Source organism: Nannospalax galili, unplaced genomic scaffold (genome assembly GCF_000622305.1).
Source record: "Nannospalax galili isolate Female #2095 unplaced genomic scaffold, S.galili_v1.0 scaffold678, whole genome shotgun sequence".
NCBI classification, from domain to species: Eukaryota; Metazoa; Chordata; class Mammalia; order Rodentia; family Spalacidae; genus Nannospalax; species Nannospalax galili.
Window position 1 is genome coordinate 84,725 of NW_008341807.1, and position 20,223 is coordinate 104,947.

The 20,223-nt window shown below is 42.8% G+C and overlaps 1 protein-coding gene across 2 annotated transcripts in view; it reads right to left on the minus strand.

The window, feature by feature from the left end:
- Proser2 (proline and serine rich 2) overlaps positions 1 to 20,217 on the minus strand; it is a 31,663-nt gene extending 11,446 nt beyond the window's left edge. Inside the window, exons 1-2 of one of the 2 annotated variants that reach the window (XM_008837310.3) lie at positions 20,169 to 20,217; positions 1,853 to 2,071 (exon numbers count right to left, since the gene is read on the minus strand). In XM_008837310.3, the coding sequence (XP_008835532.1) occupies positions 1,853 to 2,023 (171 nt within the window). In that variant the 5' untranslated portion in view covers positions 2,024 to 2,071; positions 20,169 to 20,217. The remainder of the gene's footprint in view (positions 1 to 1,852; positions 2,072 to 20,168) is intronic. The other variant, XM_029565534.1, reaches the window with a different exon arrangement.
- Between the last annotated feature and the right edge of the window lie 6 nt (positions 20,218 to 20,223).

Genomic DNA, 20,223 nt, shown 5'->3' on the forward strand with positions numbered 1-20,223 from the left:
AGGTCCCATTTGTTAATTCTTGACCTTGTTTCCTGAGCAATTGATGTCCAGCTTAGAAAATCCTTTCCTACACCTATAGAACAAGGGTTTAATTATGCTTACTTCTAACTAGATACTGTTGTAATTTTTTGCTCTGGCTAACGTCAACCTGTACTTCTATCAGGAAAGGGATGTAAACAAGCCAGTGAAGAATGACACCTGTGTACAGCTTTGATTGCAAAACTAAAGAATCGTTTCAGAACAAGGGTTTAATTATGCTTACTTCTAACTAGATACTGTTGTAATTTTTTGCTCTGGCTAACGTCAACCTGTACTTCTATCAGGAAAGGGATGTAAACAAGCCAGTGAAGAATGACACCTGTGTACAGCTTTGATTGCAAAACTAAAGAATCGTTTCAAAGGCTTACCGTTGGGACTTTAACCTTCTTTAACCTGGCAAGAAAGCCTTTGATCTCTCTCTTGACCTGTATTTCTTCTAGAAACACCTTAAGTGTGTGGCATTATAGGTGCTCTCAGAACCAGCTCTAGGCATGATATTTGATGCTATTTTGAATAATACTGAATTTTATTCAGTTCTTGTACATAGTAGGCATTTAGTAACATCTAGTGAATTACATTGCTCTTTAGTTGCATCTTATAATAGCTCTTTAGAGCAGGGTAGCTTCTGCTGCATGTGTGGAAGAAGTCAGCACAGGGTAACTGACTGACCAGTCTGTATCTCTTTTCTTCTGGTCATTCCTTCTTGAAATCTGAGCAAGTAGCTCATCAAATTCTTTGGACACAACACGTACTTGTGCCTAACTTCACAAGGAAAATATCGCCACTCGACCTCCTCATTCTGTGACTAACGGGCAAGGAAGCTGGTAGCTCAAGAGCTGATGGCCACTGTGTGATCACAGGCACATTCTGTAACTTTAGGACATGGCATTCATTAGTGCTTTGGAAGTGGGTGGGGCGGTGGTGGGGATGGGGGGTGGCATTCACTGAATATTAAATCTCAAAGCTTGCCAAAGAATTTGGCTCATTGTGCATTTTAAATTATACCTAAAAACGAAAAGGAAGTATGAGTGGAGTGCCCCCCACCCTCAAAGAAGCAGACATAGATTAGAGTTCAATTCCTTAGGAATTAACTGCATAATGAGTTTTCTATTCTTTCCAACCAGCCAAAATCAAATCATTTTCTAGAGGAACCTCCAATGTGTCCTAGGGTGGATTAGGCTTAGGGAACACATTCAGGGTAAGAATCCAAGATGCTGTGCTATGGTGGTATTCTGGGGGGCGGGGGCACCTGGAACGCTTTATGAAATGGCATGGTGACTGAGACACCTGTGTCAAGAGGTTAAGAAGAGGATAACCTAACATCTTAAGCTTTCTCTGGGAGCACTTAGGGGCTAGCATCTGTGAAAAACCAAAACCCAAGCCAAACAAACAAATCTTTAAAAAGACTTCAATTTTTCATGTTAGTTTTGTGTAAGGGTCTGAAAGGCAGGGCTTTGGGGAAGGCCTTCAATTCTATGTGACAGTGAGTTGTCTTTATCCTGTGAGATGGCTCTCCTCTCTTGGTCATTTGCACTCACAGGCAACAGTGTTCAGCCAGGATTGTCACGGGCCTCAGGCTCGGGTCTTGCAGGGGTTATGGTGCTCTAAGTTATTGTCTGTGACCAGAGATTTACTCCACTGTTGTGGGCAATGCTGTGTTAGTACAAAATTTAATATGATGAAAAATGAAATGCCAGTTCACAAATAAGTATTCCAAAACATCAGAAAGGGCTTGGTAAGCTGTTCCTTAAAGCAAGGAGAGGTTGGGACCAAGTCAGCCAACCAAAGCCCATAAAAGAAAACCATCACTCACCAAAGTGAAACTTCTGGACCGAGAGCTGCTGCTTCGACTCTCCAGACTGCCACCTCTGCTCAAGTCACTGAGCTTGCAGCTGGGCGACATGTCAGCGTCCATCTCCAAAGACTCTGGTTTCTGATGGTTTACAGGCATCCCCACACAAAGTTCATTCACTGGCTGGCTCATAGGAAATGGGCAGGAGCCAGTATCCCATTCTGAGGCCCACGAGGTCTTCTAGGGAAATCAAGCACAGAACAGCAGTGGTTACTGAGTCTGGAAAGTGCCTCCTTCCCCAAAAGTGAAAGGCCAGTCCCGTGCTCATGGAGTACAAGACTTAATATTGTGGAAATGCTATCTTACCAAAAGCAATCTACAGATCCAATGCAATCTCCATCAAAATTCCAACACCATTCTTTACAGAAACAGAAATCTTAAATTTCATTTGAAAACACAGAACACCTCAGATAAGTGAAAGGATAATGCTGGGCCTAGGGAGATGGCTCGGTGTGTTAGAGTGCTTGCTGTGCAAACACCAGGATGTGAATCTGAATCCCCAGCAGCACATAAAAAGCCAGGCAACCTGTAACCCCAGTGCTGTGGGGGACAGAGACAGGAAGATCACTGGGGGCTTGTTGGCCACCAGTTTATCTTCAGTTTCAGTGAGACCTTGTCTCAAAGGTGGAGAGTGACAGAGAAAGTCACCTAATATCCTCTGTCCATACATGCACATATGTCCTACCCCCATAATTAATAATGCTGGAGGTATCGTGATACCTGATTTTAAGTACACGTTACAGAGCCATAGTAACAAAAGCAGCACAGTACCGGCATAAGAACAGACAAGCAGGTCAATGGAACATAATAATATAAGATCTAAACATAAACCCACCAATTTTGTATAAAGATGCCAAAAATATACATTGGAGAAAAGATGACCTTTTTAACAAACAGTGCTGGGGAAACTAGATAGCCACATATAGATGAATGAAACTAGATCCTATATTAAAAAAATAATCTCAAATGAATCATAGACCTTCATCAAAGACCTGAAACTCTGATACCGAGAAGAAAAGTTGGGAAAACATTTTAAGAAAAAGGCATAGATAAAAGCTTTCTGAATAGCACTCTAGTTGACAACTGACAGATGGGATCAGTTAACTGAGTAAAGAGACAGTCTACAGACTATGAAAAAAATCTTTGCTAGTTACCCATGTAACAGAGAATCAACCAAAACTAAGTAGGTATGAAAATGCCATTAAGAAAACCTGTTACTTTGCAAGCTGGTTTACAAATTAAATAAAAACAAAATAAAAGAACAAAAACTGGCCCACTGAGATGGCTGTGTGCAAAGGCATGTGCCTCCAAGCCTGATGACCTGAGTTCGATCCCCAGGGCCCACATGGTGGACGAAGAGAACCAACTCCTGCAAGTTGCTGATTTCCACACTCTCTGTGGCATGCATGCCTCCCCACCCCCTCAAGTAAAGATATACAGAACCCCAACTGGAAAGTCAGCATTGCTGGACTTGTCTATACTCACAGACCCAACCATCAATGAAAAGTAATTAGGAAAATATAAGACAACTTAGTCAGGGACACTGGTTTCCATTCCTCCAGGCTAGCTTCGAAATCACAGAGTTGTGCTCTGATGCCCTCTTCTAACCTCCATGGGCATTGCGTGACATGGGTGCACTTACAAACATGGAGGCAACCCACTCACGCACATAAAACTTTAAAAATGATACCAGTGCCAGGCATGGTGGTGCATGCCTTAGTCTCAGCACTCAGGAGGCAGAGGCAGGGGGATCTCTGTGAGATGGAGGCCAGCCTGGTTTATACAGTAAGTTCCAGGCCAGCTGGGGCTACAGAGAGACCCTGTCCTAAAACTCATGCAGACACAGACACAGACACACACACAGACACACACACACACACACCCTACACAAACAACAAAGTCACATTCAGGTTGGGAGTTTGGTAAACTACGTTTCTGGCACCTTCACATGGAGGCTCTGTAGTCTCACGCTCTTACACATCCACACCCAGTCTTTTCTGCTTTGGCCATGACAAAACAGGTTCTTTTTCCAGCTCACTTCAGTTTAGAGTTAAGGGAAATTGGTTGACTGATATCTCCAAGACTGAAGGATGTTTGCAGGCCTGATGCTATGGCAAGCCCTATGGCAAAAGAAAAGTACTTTAAAGTGATCCTGCTAGGGAGGGTCCCCTGTGATGCCCCCCCCCCCAGTGTTAAGAAAGAGCATCTCTCATAAGCGCCTGCCTTCATACTGTCCTCTGACCCTCTTAGCCGAAAACTCAGTTCAGCCCCTGAACACCGAGTTCAATAAAATGTTCTAGAAAATAAAAAAGACGAATAGGAATAAGCCTCTAGTTGATTAATATTTTACAGGCATATGCTATTTGTAGAGAAAATCTAATCAATATTGACACCTTTAGGGGGATTTTCTCATTTAAGACTTCAAAAAATATTTAGAGGAGTCCTGTCAGCATCTCTGTAAGAACAGGTTTCACCCCATTTCTCTCCACTTTTCAGGTGATTCAGTTCCGTCAAATGACAATTATTATTATTTTTTTTCTTTTGGTCTTTTTGAGACAGGGTCTCCCTGTAGCCCCGGCTGACCTGGAACTCACTCTATAGACCAGGCTGGCTGGAACTCACAGAGATCTGCCAGCCTGTGATCAAAGGTGTGCGCCACCACGCCCAGCTATTCAAGTGACAATTTAAGAGTAAAGTTAAGAAAAGAGAAGACTGAGCATATAGACCTTTCAGAAGTTATCACTACTCCAACAGTGTGAAAAAGGACATGAAATGTTAAAGTCTTATGCTGAGCATGGTGGCATACCTAGTACTTGGGAGGCAGAGGCAGAGATCACAAGTTTGATGATAGCCAAAGCTACATAAACAAGACCACCTTATAAAACAACAAAAAATTAGGTGTGGTGGTCCATCTCTGTAATCCCAGCACCAGGAGGGTGGAGACAGGAGGATCAGAAATTCAATGCCAGCCTCAGCTACATAGTGAATTCAATGTCAGCCTGGGCTACATGAGATCCTATGTCAAAAAACAAAACAAAACAAAACAAAACCAAAAACAGAGGCTGGAGAGGTGGCTCAGCAGTTAAGAGCACTTGCTGCTCTTGCAGAGAACCAGGTTCAGTTTCCAGCATCCACACATCAGATCACAACCATCTGTAAATCCAGTTCCAGGGGATCTAAAGCCCTCTTCTGATCTCTGCAGGCACTGCACACACATGGTGTAATACTTATAATACATAAAATAAAAAAATCTTTAAAGAACCCAAACCAAATACCACAACAAAATAAAAAGTTTTAAAATTAATAACATGTGACTGTAAATAGTAGCACAGTTTATATAAATATCTAAATAGCTAATGCTATACAAGTCATTCAGATATCCATGCTCAAACACCAAAATATTCAGTCTCAAAATTCAAACACCTAGCATGCATCTAGTATAAACACACGCTGCAGACCCCCCAAGTGTGCTGACAACAGGGGCTGGTGCAAAGCCTAGTAAAGGTAGACGTAGTGTCACAGCTATGCTCCTGGACCCAGGAGGGCTGCAAACAAGCTAAGGTGAGACAGGGTAGGCAGTGAAGGAGGCTCATTCTTGCATCATTCCTGCTCTGTGGATCCCACCCACTGACTCAGCACAAACTCTGTCTTGCCCTGAGTGAATCACAGATCCCAGGCAAGGGGGAGGCTGCAGTGTTCCAGCCTTCTCTACAAGTACCAGCAAGGTGAGGCTCAGGACGGGAAGCGCTGATTCACCTCACAACGTGGAACACCCTGCCTGTGGGAAGGCTCTGGAAATGTGCCCAGGTCTAGGCCATAAGGGCATCACATGGAGCCCTTACAGTGTGGCTGGAGGGTGGTGACTTACCACATTCTTCCAGGGGACACTTTTTCATGTGTTGCTATAATTTTAAATGGTAAAAATATTTATAATATTTTTATTTCTGTAAGCTATTCTTTTAAGAGTATGAGGAAGCAAACCAGAATCTTCCATAAGACCAGGGTGGCAGAAGAGAAAGTAAAAACCTTGGATTCACATCCCTCATAGCCACAAGATGCCAAACTGATTTCTCAAACAATTGAGAATTGGAGGCTCCCTAGAAACTGAAAATACAGAGTTCCATGAGAAGTCTGCTGTGAAGAGCAAGTTTTCTGAAGGGGTGGGCAAAGAGCCAACCATCTCTAGGTGATCTCGAAAGCAACACACTGAGACAGGGACCCATAAGATGGGGCAGAAGGGATGGACAGCAGAGACCACAGCTATGTGTCTATGAGGGCCAGTACCACTTTGAAGTATTCACTGGCCTTGTCCAATCTAGGGCTCCCCCTTTGAGATTATAAGCAGTGCACATTCTAGTAGGTGAGCTAGGGTCAGATGAAGGCATGAAGAAACTGACTCTTCCCGGTGGGGTGGTGGTAGGGGAGATAAGCTGTACTAAAAACTCACAAGCCTTCACTGGAAGACCATAAATACGACCATGTGCTTCGTCTTTTTACATTTCCTGTGTTTATTTCTCATTTTTAAAAAATTATGTGTATGTGTATTGGATCCCCTGGAACTGGAGTTACAGATGGTTGTTAGCTGCCATGTGGGTGCTGGGAATTGAACCAGGGTCCTCTGTAAGAACAGCCAGTGCTCTGCTCTTAACTGCTGAGCCACCTCTACAGCCCATATTTCTCATTCTTCATTAGAACACCCCCCCCCAGTAAAGTCTAGTTTATTTTTCAAGCAGAGAGAACGAGGACAAGGTGTCACAGACCACAGTCTGAGTGAGTGAGTGAGTGAGTGAGTGAGGAGTCTGCATCTGGCCAGCATGGTTAGTTAGGACCAAGCCATCTAGAGGGTCCAGAGACAGCTAGTAGTTTGTGACCATGAGGCAAGTGAACCCCCCGAAGCGTGCCAGAGCCAGAAGAGGAAGGCAACTCCTTTTCTTTTTATCCAATTCTAGAAAGACTTGGAGTGTATACATACAGTTCTCCTCCCTTATCACCCCACTCCTCGTCAGTACCAAACAGCCAGTCAGGCATACAGACCAACCCAAGCAACTATGTCTTTCTATTGTTCACCTAAAAGCTACTGGAATGCAGAATCCCAAGGCTGATCTATGCCGGCCTAGGGCAGCCCATAGCACAAAGCTTTGGAAACACTGTTGGTGCCTCATCCTTTCTGGCCCTCATATCTAGTCAGCCCTGCAGATTCTACCCTTATATCAGTGCATTCACCTCCATTATAGCCCCTCCCCAGTGCTGGTCCACTGTAGTCTACATCACGGCCGGCCATGGCCTTCTCCCTGTTATTCTTCTTTATACTTTCCCTGCACTGTTCTGGATGGATCTGGATATATTCTTTTGATGTCACCACTCTCCTAAAACAATCAATTTCAACCCACCCCCAACAGACTTCAGAATGAAACAGAAGACTACAGAGGACTCGGAGGACATGGAGGTCGATCTAATCAACATTTACATGTGTAACAACTTCTTAATATATATACTCCTTTGTTAGGTATGGCAGAACACCCCTATAATCTCAGTACTAGGAGGCTGAGACAGGGAGAATTTGAGGCCACCTGGGCTATTACATTAGCCAGAGCTAATGTCTACAAATAAACAAACATTCCTTCACGTTCATAAAGATACTTATGAAGACAGATGACATACTAGGTCACTAAGCAACTCTTAGTGTATTTCAATAGTGATACTAAAAAGATATTCTTGGGGTTGGAGAGATGGCTCAGCACTGGCTGCTCTTGCAGAGGACCCTAGTTCGATTCCCAGAACCCATATGGCAGCTAACAACCATCCATAACTCCAGTTCCAGGGGATCCGACACTCTCTTCTGACCTCCATAGGTATTGCACAACATGGGTTCACCTACACACATGTAGGCATTACACTTATACACATAAAATAATAATAAATTTTTTTTTGGTCTTTTTGAGACAGGGTCTCCCTGTAGCCCCAGCTGTCCTGGAACTCACTATGTAGACCAGGCTGGCCTTGAACTCACAGAGATCCACCTGCCTCTGCCTCTGGAGTGCTGGGATTAAAGGCTTGTGCCACCATGCCCAGCCAAATAATATTTTTAAAAATGTAAAAAACATTTTAAAAATCTTCGTTAACAATAAAATAAAATTAAAAATCAATAAAGTTAACCAGAAGAATTCATGTGTATAGCCATTAAGAATTTATAGTTCTGGGGCAGAGAGATGGCTCAGCAGTTAAGAGCACTTGGCTGCTCTTCCAGAGGATCTGAGTTTGGTTTCTAGCACCATGTTGGGCAGCTCATAATTGTAACTCCAGCTTCAGGGAATCCAATGCTCTCTTTTGGCCTTCATGAACACCTACCTGTACATGTACATACACACACATACACATAAATAAAATTAAAATAAAAACAATGAAAATGAGGACATACACATAAAAATCTTAGAAAAAGAACCTATGTTAGAAATTAGGAAATATTTAGAACTAAATGGTAACAGGAGCACTACATATCGAAACTTGTGGATGCAGCTAATGCTTATGACATTAGAAAAGGAGGCAGAAATGTATTGATCAAGTTCATTTCCAACTTCAGTCCGTTGGAAAAAACAGAAGTAAACAACAGACAGAAAAGACAAAGAAGGGGCTGGAGAGATGGCTCAGCAGTTAGGAACACTGGCTGTTCTTTAAGACCTGGGTTCGAATCCCAGCACCCATATGGCAGCTAACAACCGTCTGTAACTCCAGTTTCCAGGGGATCTGACAGCCTCTGTCCTCTGAGGACACTGCGCGACACAGGTGCACTTACATACATGGAGGCAATACACTCATACACATAAAATAAAAAATAATAAATAAATTTTTTTTTTAAAAAAAAGACAAAGAACACAGAGAACATGAACTTAAATAACAGAAAAGCAGCTACACACTAGGCGGACTCCGTCTCCACCTAGGTCCTACTCTCTGATTCTCTCATTCTTTCCTATGCCATTCATAGGAATTCTGAAAAGATTTCTCCCAAAAGGTGGGGGAAAAATCTAGATTCCCTCCCCTCCAAAAAAATGATCTTTAAAGCCAAATCCTGGAAATCAAAATATGCTGATTTAATAGCCAAATGCTTTGAAAAAACCTTGTTTTTTCTTGACCTTCAAGAACATTAAAAATGCAAGCGTGGGAACGGTTTCACGTTGGGAATGGTTTTTGAGTGACCACAGCTGATTATCATGAGTGGGCTCTTCATATAGTTAAACAGTGGGTGAAAATAAAGACCAGTAAACACAAAACAGCCTTTGTGGGTTTAGTGCTGGTGGCTCTTGACAACATTTGTTCATATGAACAGGCACCGAGTGGCTTCTGTGTGGCAGGCGTTTTGCTCTGATTTTACACAAAGATTGGAGTCCTACTTTTACAGATTCTATCTGGCTCTATCTGGCCACTGGGTATTTAGATAATGTATGTTAACAAGAATCCATTTTATAATATGCAGGTTACTAAAAAAAGAAAGCTTTGAATGATGCTAAGACTTTTTGTTTTGTCAAATCAATTCTTAAGTTAGTAGAAAACCGAGTCCTAACATTCTTTCCCATTATTCAACGTAATTAGGGCTTAAAAATTCTTAGTCTATTTTCTTTTCCCCCTAAAAATCATTTATAGACTACTTCTACAAAACAGTTTACTCTAGTTAGTGTAACACGCTGGTTAGCTCTGAGCACAATTCTCGGTTCACTTAGGAAGAATGAGTCTAACTTTCCACACCAAGCCCAGATTTGCATCCTACTGTTCCTAACACCAAAAGTCGTCCATATAGACAAATCTGCAGAGCTGACCTAAGAGAAAGGTAAAAGCAGATGTTGGTCCTAGAGTTTAATTTTTTTTTCCTAAGCATTATCTACTTTTAAAAACTTTGTTAAAAGTAAAACAAATACTCAAGGCTGGAGAAATGGTTCAGTGGATATGAGTACTAACTGCTTTTGCAGAGGACCTGGGTTTTATTCCCAGCCACCCACATGGTGGCTAACAACTGTCCATAACTCCAGTTCCAGGGAAATCTGATGCCCTCTTCTGACCTCCATAGGCATTGCACAACATGAGTGCAACTACTTACATACAGGCAATACACTCATACACATAAAAAAATAATAGCCGGGTATGGTGATGCATGCCTTTAATCTCAGCACTTGGGGGGCAGGGGCAGGCAGATCTCTGTGAGTTCAAGGCCAGCCTGGTCTACATAGTAAGTTCCAGGCCAGCTGGGACTGCAGGGAGACCCTGCCTCAATATACATTTTAAAATGAAATGGAGATCTTTTTTAAAGGTTAAAAACTCATTCAATTATATGTCTTACAGGGCTTATACTGAGTTCAATATTGTATAACTGTATTAATTCAACAGTGATCCTAGACACTGGCACACACTTGTGAAAGAGATGTACTCTTGCTCTGGAATGTGTTACTGAATATGTTAAAGCTGTAGTGAAATGCTTCTTCTAATCATGTAGTTATTAAAATTTTTTTAAAGATAAAATAAAAAATCATGATATGAAAAACAAAACAAAACAAAAAAGACCAAAATAAATAAATAATTTTTTTTAAAGTAAAACAAATACTCAATACAACACTCACCAGCAAACTGCCAATATTCAAATAGCATGTCTAAGACCCTAAATTCCTTTTGGTACCACAGGTTTGTCATACTGGCAGACTTGTATTTTCCTAACGTATACTGCCAGGGAACCTGTCTGTGGAATATAGACTTGCAAATGTCTCTCTAGATCTGGTCTAACCTGACCTCTTCCATCTTACTTTCCACAACACAAACCCCTTTATTCAGTCCAGGTCTCTACAGTGCTGCTCACCTGTGAACCCTCCATAGCCTCCTGTTGCCTTCTAACCCAGCTCAAAACTGGATGAAATCTGCCACACCTTCCTCCATACAGTCATCCCCTACCTCTCCTGTCCGCCCAGTTTCTGTGGAGCTGGGCAATGAACCTAGGGCTCTGTGCATGCTAGACAAGTGTTCTACCAAATGAGCCGCATCCCCAGCCCCTCCTCCCTGATTTGCTTCATCTCACTACCCTCTACTCAGTCTACTCCAGCAGTTTTCCATCTGAAATGTCTTATGTAAAAACTGAGGATGTCTGACACTCATGAAACACAATGAAAGATTTCAGATGGACTAGTCATCTTACCTCTTTCAAAGTACGGTCCTGCTTTCATTTAGATTTTTTTTTTCCAGAAAAAAACTGTGAGCAATGTAGAAAATGAATGACTTCAAACTGTCTCTGCTACTAATAATTTCAACTATTAATTAGGTAGCAATAATTTACTTAGAGCCACACATCAGATGAAAGTAACTGATTGGGCTACCCTGGGGCACTCTCAAGTCAGTAGGATGGTAAGAGTCCCTGCAGGCAGAGATCTCCTGTCAGCAGCTGACATCTCCAAGCAAGAGATGAAAATCAGATGTTCCTAAAGTAAACATCATAATATGGTTCTGAGTACCGAAGAGCAGAGGCCCACAAGGAGGCAAGTACGGACCAGCTAGCAGAAGCAAAATTCTGCTTGGAAAACTTTTCCATGCAATGAAGTCTTTGCAGAGACACTCAGCTTGTTTTTAAAAAAACTGACATTTAAGGAGTCTATTTTTATTTCTAGATCCTTTGACAAAGTTTTTAAAAATGGAAGAAAATTCCAGTTTGGGCTATTCTGTTGGGAAGCAACTTTGTTGCTTTATTTATTCAGCAAAAAGTACCAAGCACCCACTTGGGGTGTGCTGGTGACAGAAAATATAGAACTTTGGGGGCTGGAGAGATGGCTCAGTGGTTAAGAGCACTGGCTGCTCTTGCAGAGGACCGAGGTTTGGTTCATAGTACCCACATGGCGGCTAACAACTGACCATAACTCTAGTTCCAGGAGATCCAACACCCTCTTCTGATCTCTGTGGGCACTGCACGACACAGGTGCATTTGCATACATGCAGGCAATATACTCATACACATAATATAAAAATAATGGGTGTGGTGGTGCACGCCTTTAATCTCAGCACTTGGGAGGCAGAGGCAGGTGGATCTCTGAGAGTTCAAGGCCAGCCCGGTCTACATAGTGAGTTCCAGGACAGCTGGGGCTACAGGAAGACCCTGCCTCAAAAAAAAATTTTTTTTTGATGTAGACCCTTGAACTTGGAAGCAATAATTATACCTTCTTGTTTTACAATGCCTCTTATCCCTAAGAAGCTTAAAATTCTCACTGGTGGAATTTTACTAATGGTATTTATAACACCTGGTTAGACTGGAAGTGGTGATCTGATCTACGTGTCTTATCTCAAATGAACAGACCTAATCAAAATCATAAGCAAAGCTCATTCAAGACCTTCTGCTCACTTCAAGTAAGCCTTGAAGTGAAATCAATTTAAGTGCTTTTTAAAAAAATTTATCTTTTGAAGACAGACTCTCACTATGTAGCCCAGGCTAGCCTTGAGTTCAGCCCTCCTAGTGTTAGGATTACAGGAGTCTTTCACCACATCTGATACTGAGTGGTTTTATTACATGTTGATATCAACAAGCTTTTCCACAGAAAGTATCTCTAAAATCAATTCACATACAAGTTTATAAAATTTTCATTGCTTGGGTGGAACCCAGGGCTTGTGTATGCTAGGTGAACCTCGACTAATGAGCTATTTATTATACAGCCCTTTTTACAGAGAATGTTTAATTATCTCAACAAAACTTCTTTGCGATTTTAGAGTGCTTTTCAGAAAAAGAGAATAGGAGTGTTTTATGTGGGATTCACACAGAAGCCCCACCTCCTTTCCAGACTTTTTGGCATGACCAGGGAACCCAGCAACACTTTCTTCAGCCATTCACTTCCTAGCCTGTCTGTAGGTACAGGCTACAGACCCACTTTCAGAGTGCAAAGATTGCCTATCAAATCTCTCTGAAGGGAAAAACAGAGCACCTTTAAGTAGCTCAAGAGTAGAGTTTGATAATCACTCAAATAATGAAAAGGGTCATTTGGCTACCTAGCAGTCAGGCTTGTAACTCGATCGACCACCTTGGAAAACAAACGCACATCTCAGGAAGAGGAAACTAGTTAAGAGGTACAAGATTTAAATCTACACTACGGGTTTTTTGTTTTGGTTTCTGTTTTTCTATGGGGCTAGGAATTAAGCATCCTGGTAAACTGCAGCCTCAGACCTTACCCAGTGTTTTTTCAAATTCACTGATTAAATTCTTGCCATGGATAAAAAGGGAAGCTTAACAACTGGTTGCACAATGATTAGATGGACTCAAGTGTAGGTGCCATCTGTGGCAACAATTAACCCATATTTTTATAACTGAATTGATAATTAATACTGTAAAATAATAAAGTATGCCTTGAAATGAAATCAATTTAAGTGCTTCTTTTTTAAAATTTTTTTTTTTATTTTTTATTTTTTGAAGACAGACTCACTATGTAGCCCAGGCTGGCCTCAAGGGCACCCTTCCCAGAGTTAGGATTAGTCTTTCCTCATACCTGATACTGACTGTGGTTTTATTACATGTTGACATCAACAAGATTTTCCACTGAAAGAATCTCTGAAGTTAAAGTAGGAGTTAATGGGAGAAAAGATGAACACATAGCATACCGACCTCACATACATTTTAAAGGCTTCTCATTCATACAGAGCAAATGCTGCCTGCCTTAGCAGGGGCTCTTCTTGGTTACCTAGTACACATGGAGGAGAACTTCCTGGTGTCACATGAGGAAGCAAGGTAAGGCCTTCATGATGACTTAGCAAGTCCCACAGAGCTCTTTTTAGCTGTCTGCTTTTAGCACAGTGCTTTTTAAAACTTACTTTTGCACCAAGAATTCTACTGGACATTTTTCAGATGCCTTTGGTCTATTCATACCATTTCATCTTTGTGTCTTCATATTCCCATCCACCTTTCCTCATTCTTGAACATTCTGTGTTAAAGTCTACTCCACAGTAAACCAAGATCTGCTAGCACAACCCTACTCCAAAGCCTTGAATGGTCAGTGCCCCAAGTTAAAGGCTAAATCCTTAGAGCAAGATACCCAAAGCACCGCTCTTCATGTTAACTTTGCTTTACGCTGAGCTCCTGTTGGCCCAGCTTGATTGCTACACTTTCCAGATGCTCTAGCATTTTAATGGGAAGAAGCACCCCTCTCTCCCCAAATGATTTGTGGGTGTCTTTGTTATCAGTCCATACTGATAGCAACATTTATCTTATCTTCTTTATTAATACTTTTCTGTGGCCATTCCTAACTGTGCCTAGCATGATAGGAACGTTTTCTTTTTTGAGACAGGTTTTCATGTGGTCTAGGCTAGCTTCAGACTCACTATGTAGCTCAGGATAGCCTTGAACTTCTGATCCTCCCTACTGCTAGGATCACAGGCATGCACAGGCAGTTTATGTGGTTCTGGAGACTGAACCCAGGGCTTCGTGTGTGCTGTGCAAGCACTTTACCAACTAAGCTACATCTCCATCTGCACATGATAAGAACTTAAATACTCACTAAAACTCTTTCAGTCCTCTGAAGTTTAATCGAAAATACCAATACCCAATTTTAGGAGGCAGCAATAAACCATTCTTGAAGTCTTATAAAACAACACCGTTTTATCCAAATAAACTACTATTTATTTATTTATTTACTTATTTATTTAGAGGTGGTCTCACTTATGTAGCCCTGGCTGGTCTAGAATTCACTGTTTAGACCAGGCTGGCCTGGAACTCACAGAGATTCACCTACTTCTGCCTCCCGAGAGCTAGGCACGAGCTACCATGTCCAGCAAAATGAATGATTTTAAATATCTGCAGAAAATAGTTTTTAAAGGAAAACAGTAGAGACTAATTTAGAATCTTACGTTTCAAGGTCTGCAGTGGGCCTGAGAAGTCAGAGTCTATTCCAAACTTCAGATCAGGAAGCCAGGGGTTCTAGAAGTGTAAAGTGGTGAACCCCAGAGTCACACTGCTACCTGGTGATGAAGCTTGAGGCAGTGCCCCGGAATCCCAGTGGAATGTGGCTCTCTCTCCTTATGCTCCATCAACCTGTCCAGTCTAAAAATGAAATGTAATCTGTTTGTCTACCCAGTGAGTACTTAGAGCATGGCATATGGTAGGTGGTAGAACAGTCTACAAAAATTGCTGAAAAAATTGATGAATACCCCAGAGCCTTCTATAACTAAAACAGGCAGAAGATTAAATATTTCAAAGCACTAGTCAGACAACTGGGATCTGAGAAAGAGAAACAGTCTGAAAGAGAAAGTAGAAAACAAAACTCCACAACAGAACAAAGGGTTGAAAAAAACCATAATCTCCAAGCCAAACCTGTCACAATGACTGCACTTGCATGCAAGGTTTTGGCAATGTACATGCTAATACAAAACAAGACTAGAGCAGTTTACATATGAAGTGCCCACCTAAAGGCTCAGGTGTTGGGGGGCTTGGTCCATAGCTGGTGATGCTATTTTGGAAGGGTTTGTAAACATTGGGAGGCATAGCCTAGCTGGAGGAAGTAGAACACTAGGGGTAGCTTCCTGTCGCTGTCTTCACTCTCTGCTTCCTGTCCACCATGAAGTGAAGAAACGCCTCTACTGCACCAGCTGCCATAATGCTCTTTTGAAGTGTGTGGACAGAACTCTCTGAAAAAGCCAAATCATCCTTCCCTCCTGTAAGTTGTTCTCGAGGTGTCTTGGTCACAGTAATGCAAAAGTAACTAATAAAATAATCAAGTCCTTAGCAGATATTTCCCTAAAGAAGACGCAGGGCTGGCAAGATGGCTCAGAGGGTAAAAAACGCTTGTTGGGCAAGACTGACAACCTGAGTTCAATCCCTGGAACCCACAATGAAAGGAGAGAACTGATTTCCAAAAGTTGTCCTCTGACCCTCACATGTGCATGTGTGCACACACAAAACAATAAATAAACAAGTTCATTAAATTAAAAAATAATGAAGGTGTACACAGAAGTCTCTCTCCTCATCTGGAGAGGACATTTTCCAAGACTCCCCTTGGATGCAAGATACAGAGGAGGGTATTGAACCCTACAGACAGTATGTATTTTTCCTGTGCATATGAATGAGCTATGATAAGAATTTAATTTATGAATTAGGCACAGGAAGAAATGAACACAGGTGGATCCCTGGAGCTCATTGGCCAGCAAACCTAGCCAATGTGATGAGCTCCAGGTTCAGTGAGAGACCTTGTCTCAAAAAATAAGATGGAGACTGATCAAAGACATGCACATGAACACATGCACACACCCAGATGAACATGCACACACATCACACATACACACACACACTCAGATTAGTGCAGGAATGAATGTAAATGGCCAACAAGCATGGGAAATGGTTTTCAACCTTACTATTTATTAGGGAAATGCAAATCAGATGAGATACTACTTCATACATTAGGATGACCAGAATCAAACAACAAGAGGAAAGTAACTGGAGAAACTGGAACCTTTTAAGCTGCTAGTGGAAATGTAAAATGGTTCAGCTGCTGTGGAAGTTTCTAAACTACTTAAACATAGAATTACCAAAGAACTGAACACAGACCCCAAAGAACTGACAGTAAGCATTCAAACAAAAAACTTACATGCAATTGTTCATAGCAGTACTAATATTAGCCTAAAGGTAGAAACAACCACTAGCCATCAACTGATGAACACCATGTGGCACACACCTGCCATGGAATAGTATGCATCCATAAAATAAAGTCAAAGAACTAACACAATGTAGGTGAATCTTGAAACCACAGACAAAGGTCACATATTTTAAGATCCCATTTGTATGCGTGTCCAGTATAGGCAAATCCAGAGACAGAAAGCAGATTAGTGGCTATCAGACTAATGTATGGGAGGAGGGAGACTGACTGCTTAACGGTTAATGGAAAATTTCTAGAACTAGTTAGATGTGGTGGGTACATACCACTATTAATACTGACATTAATACTTAATGTCATTCTTTTGTACATTTATTTTTATTTTATGAGTATTTTGCCTGCATGTATGTAAGTGTACCTGTGTTGTGCAATGCCCGCAGAGGTCAGAAGAGGGTGTCAGATCCCCTGGAACTGGAGTTATGGTTATTAGCCACCATGTGGATGCTGGGAATTGAACCTGAGTACTCTGCAAGAGCAGTCAGTGCTCTTAACTGCTGAGCCATCCCTCCAGTCCTCCTTTATACATTTTATAATGATAAATTATATGTAATTATCTATTTTGCTACAACAAAAAATGAGAATTGGGCTGGCAAAATGGTTCGCTGGGTCAAGGAACTTGCTATCAAGCCAGATGATGTGAGTTTGATCTCTTAGACTCACATGGTGAAGAGAACACAGCCCCCAAAGCTGTACCCTGACCTCCACATGTGTATCCTGGTACTTTCACAATGTGAATCACCTAGCTCTTGGGAAATGGAAGGAGGAGGATCAGGAGTTCAAGGTCATTCCTGGCCAGGTATCAAGTTCAAGATCACTATGACTACGTGAGAATCGGGGTGGGGTGGGGGTATTCCCAGTGCTAGTGTTTGGACATATCTAGTATGATGATATGCATTCATAAAAAGCTAGCAGATCCTCTTCAAAAAGACAGATGCTAGGCTCTTCAGTCCTTTACCACATACCCTGATTGCACAAAAGATCAGTGTAGAACCAGCTTCCACGAAACTCTAATTTCAAGACTGGTGCTATTACTCTAGGAGGGGCAATGGCATACTGAGAGTTACAGCCTCACAGTGGTTCCTCACAGATAGGCTGTCATTGCTGATGCCACTACACTGCCACGGCAGATAGAGAGGGTAGTTCCAGCATGGCCAGAAGCTCCTACAGTGGTCAGCAAACTCATTCAGAATGAGAGAGGACGAGAGGCCAAGTCCATCCTTTATAGGGCACATAGGCGAGGAAGTCACCACATCACCCCCAGAAAGTGCAATGGAAACTGAAACAAAACACTCCCCTTGACCATCAAAAGAGCTCAAGTTCTGGGACGCTCCTAGGATTCCCCTGGCACATACCTAAGAGCCGGATGCCATTGGCACTGGTTCCACAACAATGCGGATGAAATGCACTTGAACTTTTTGTTCCATGGGATTCCCTGTGCTTCACTTGGCTCCACCCAAGTCTTTCACTTCCCTCCCTTCAGGTTTCAAGGCTCTGCTCTGCCTCTTGTTATCTGAGCTGATCTTCAGATCAACACAAGGTGCCAACTCTAGGCTCCTGAGGTGTCTGAGAACTTTGAAACCAAGGCCAGGTGTCTTGTCAGCCACTGACCAAGACAGGCTTACCAGATCTGGCTTTAAGCATTTGGGCCATATGGCTCTTATCTAGAAATGCTTGTATGTGCAAAGACCAGTCAGGGCTCAGCATAGTGTAGATGGTCAACAGTCTACAAATATACTAATGAATGAACTAGTGACCATGCCAGGCCTGCATTAAAACCAGCAAATCCCCTCTGCAACAAAGAGTTATGGGGTCATATAGACTCCATTTTGTTTGTTTGGTTTTTAAATCAATTTGTTTAAAAAATCTATTTTTATTTTACATGTATGAGTGTTTTGCCTTCATGTAAGTAATGCCATGTGTGAACAAACCCATAGAGGCCAGAAGAGGGTCTTGGATCCCCTGGAACTGAAGTTACAGACAGTTGCGAGCCACAGTGTGGGAGCTGGGAACTGAACCCAGGACCTCTGCAAGAGTCCTGCATTGTTGTTTTTTGGTTTTGGAGGCAGGGTTTCATTATGTACAAGATGGCCTCAAACCCACAAAGACCCACCTGCCTCTGCCTCTGAGTGCCGGGGATAAAGGCGTGGGCCACCACACAGATTCAGTTTTTCTTCAAAAGCATTACTCTTCAGCACTTTCTCCCAGTTATCGCTCTAGTTTTGAATTTCTAGTTTCTTTGAATGGGGAAAGCATACTACTTTTAAACGACCAGCAGCCAACATTTTCCAAGAGAAGGTCATTGGAAATGTTGTTAGAAGGACTCTATCCAGTCACTTAAAAAAAGACTATTGTTAGTCTGGGGCAGGAAAATACACAAGATTCATACATACACTGTCAAGCCTGGCAAGAAAGATTTCAGACAACTTCCACCCTTCCCACCCAATCCCAAGTAAATAGGGCATTTGTTTGTATTTCCACATTGGCTACACCAACGAAAATACCTCCTCCACCTAGAAAAACAATCTGGAACATTCAGGCATGGAACTGTGCAGGCAAAGTTTTAGTGCACACTGGAGCGTGGAGCAGATAATTATTCTTAATAAAAGTTTCTCCCGAGAACAGTTTTCCTCAAGTTTACCCTTAGTATTAGTATCTGGTTTGGTGGTTCTAGATCTTTCAGGAATAAAGCTTTTTGTTGTTCTCTATTAAAACTGGAGCCAGAAGGAATCTTTCCACTGCAAGACAGTAAATTTTACTGTTTAGGGAAAAAAGTCACTTGTTCATTCACACATTAAACAGATAATTATATTGAGGTCTTGGCTATCTCTGAGGGCAGTTTCAGTTATTTGGTCCACACATTCTTACGTTCCACACCTGTCATTCTAATAGCCTAGGAGATCAATTCACCTAGGTGGAAAATGACTATTACTCTTAGCCCAGAGATATAGAGGACATGTATTTTATATTCTCTCTCTCTCTCTCTCTCTCTCTCTCTCTCTCTCTCTCTCTCTCTCTCTCTCTCTATCTCTCTGTCACTTTAGGTTTTCTGCTTTTCACTAGCTTCAGGTATAAAGTTGTCTGAGGTTCGTTCCGGCGATTGAGAGGGGGAAAGGCTAATTGCTTGGATTAAGAATCCGAAAGGCACCCCCTGGAAACTTGGGGAGCCTTGGAGAACACTGGAGTTCGTTTGCTGGTCTTTTGTTCACTACTCGTCCCCGCGTGATTCAATGACCCTCCGGGGCCGATGGCAGGTAGCTCTCCGCAGCTCGGCACCAGGAGCGCAGTGGGCGCCGACCCCCACCTCCCCCGCGGTTGCGGGGACGCGCGGTGGGACCCGAGCTCGGGAGCCGCGGACGCACGAGGCAGCCCCCCGTCCCTGCTCACTGACCCTGGGGGAAGCCCGGGGCGGGGGCCACGCACTTCTTCCCCGTGCCGCGACCCCGCAGGTCCGGGGTGAAAGCCACGGGCCGGCCGTGAGCTCCGCCACCCCCGAGAACTCCGCGCCCACGGGCGCCCCGGCCGCGAGCACCGCTTTCCCGACGTCGGGGACCCGACGGCCGTCGCCGCGCCCTGCGCCTGCCTCCCCCAGACCCCGCGGCCCAGCCCGGCTCGGAGGGGTCAGCGCTCACCGAGACGTCCCCTCCCGGAATCGCAGTGTCCCCGCAGACCGCGACCCGGAGAGCT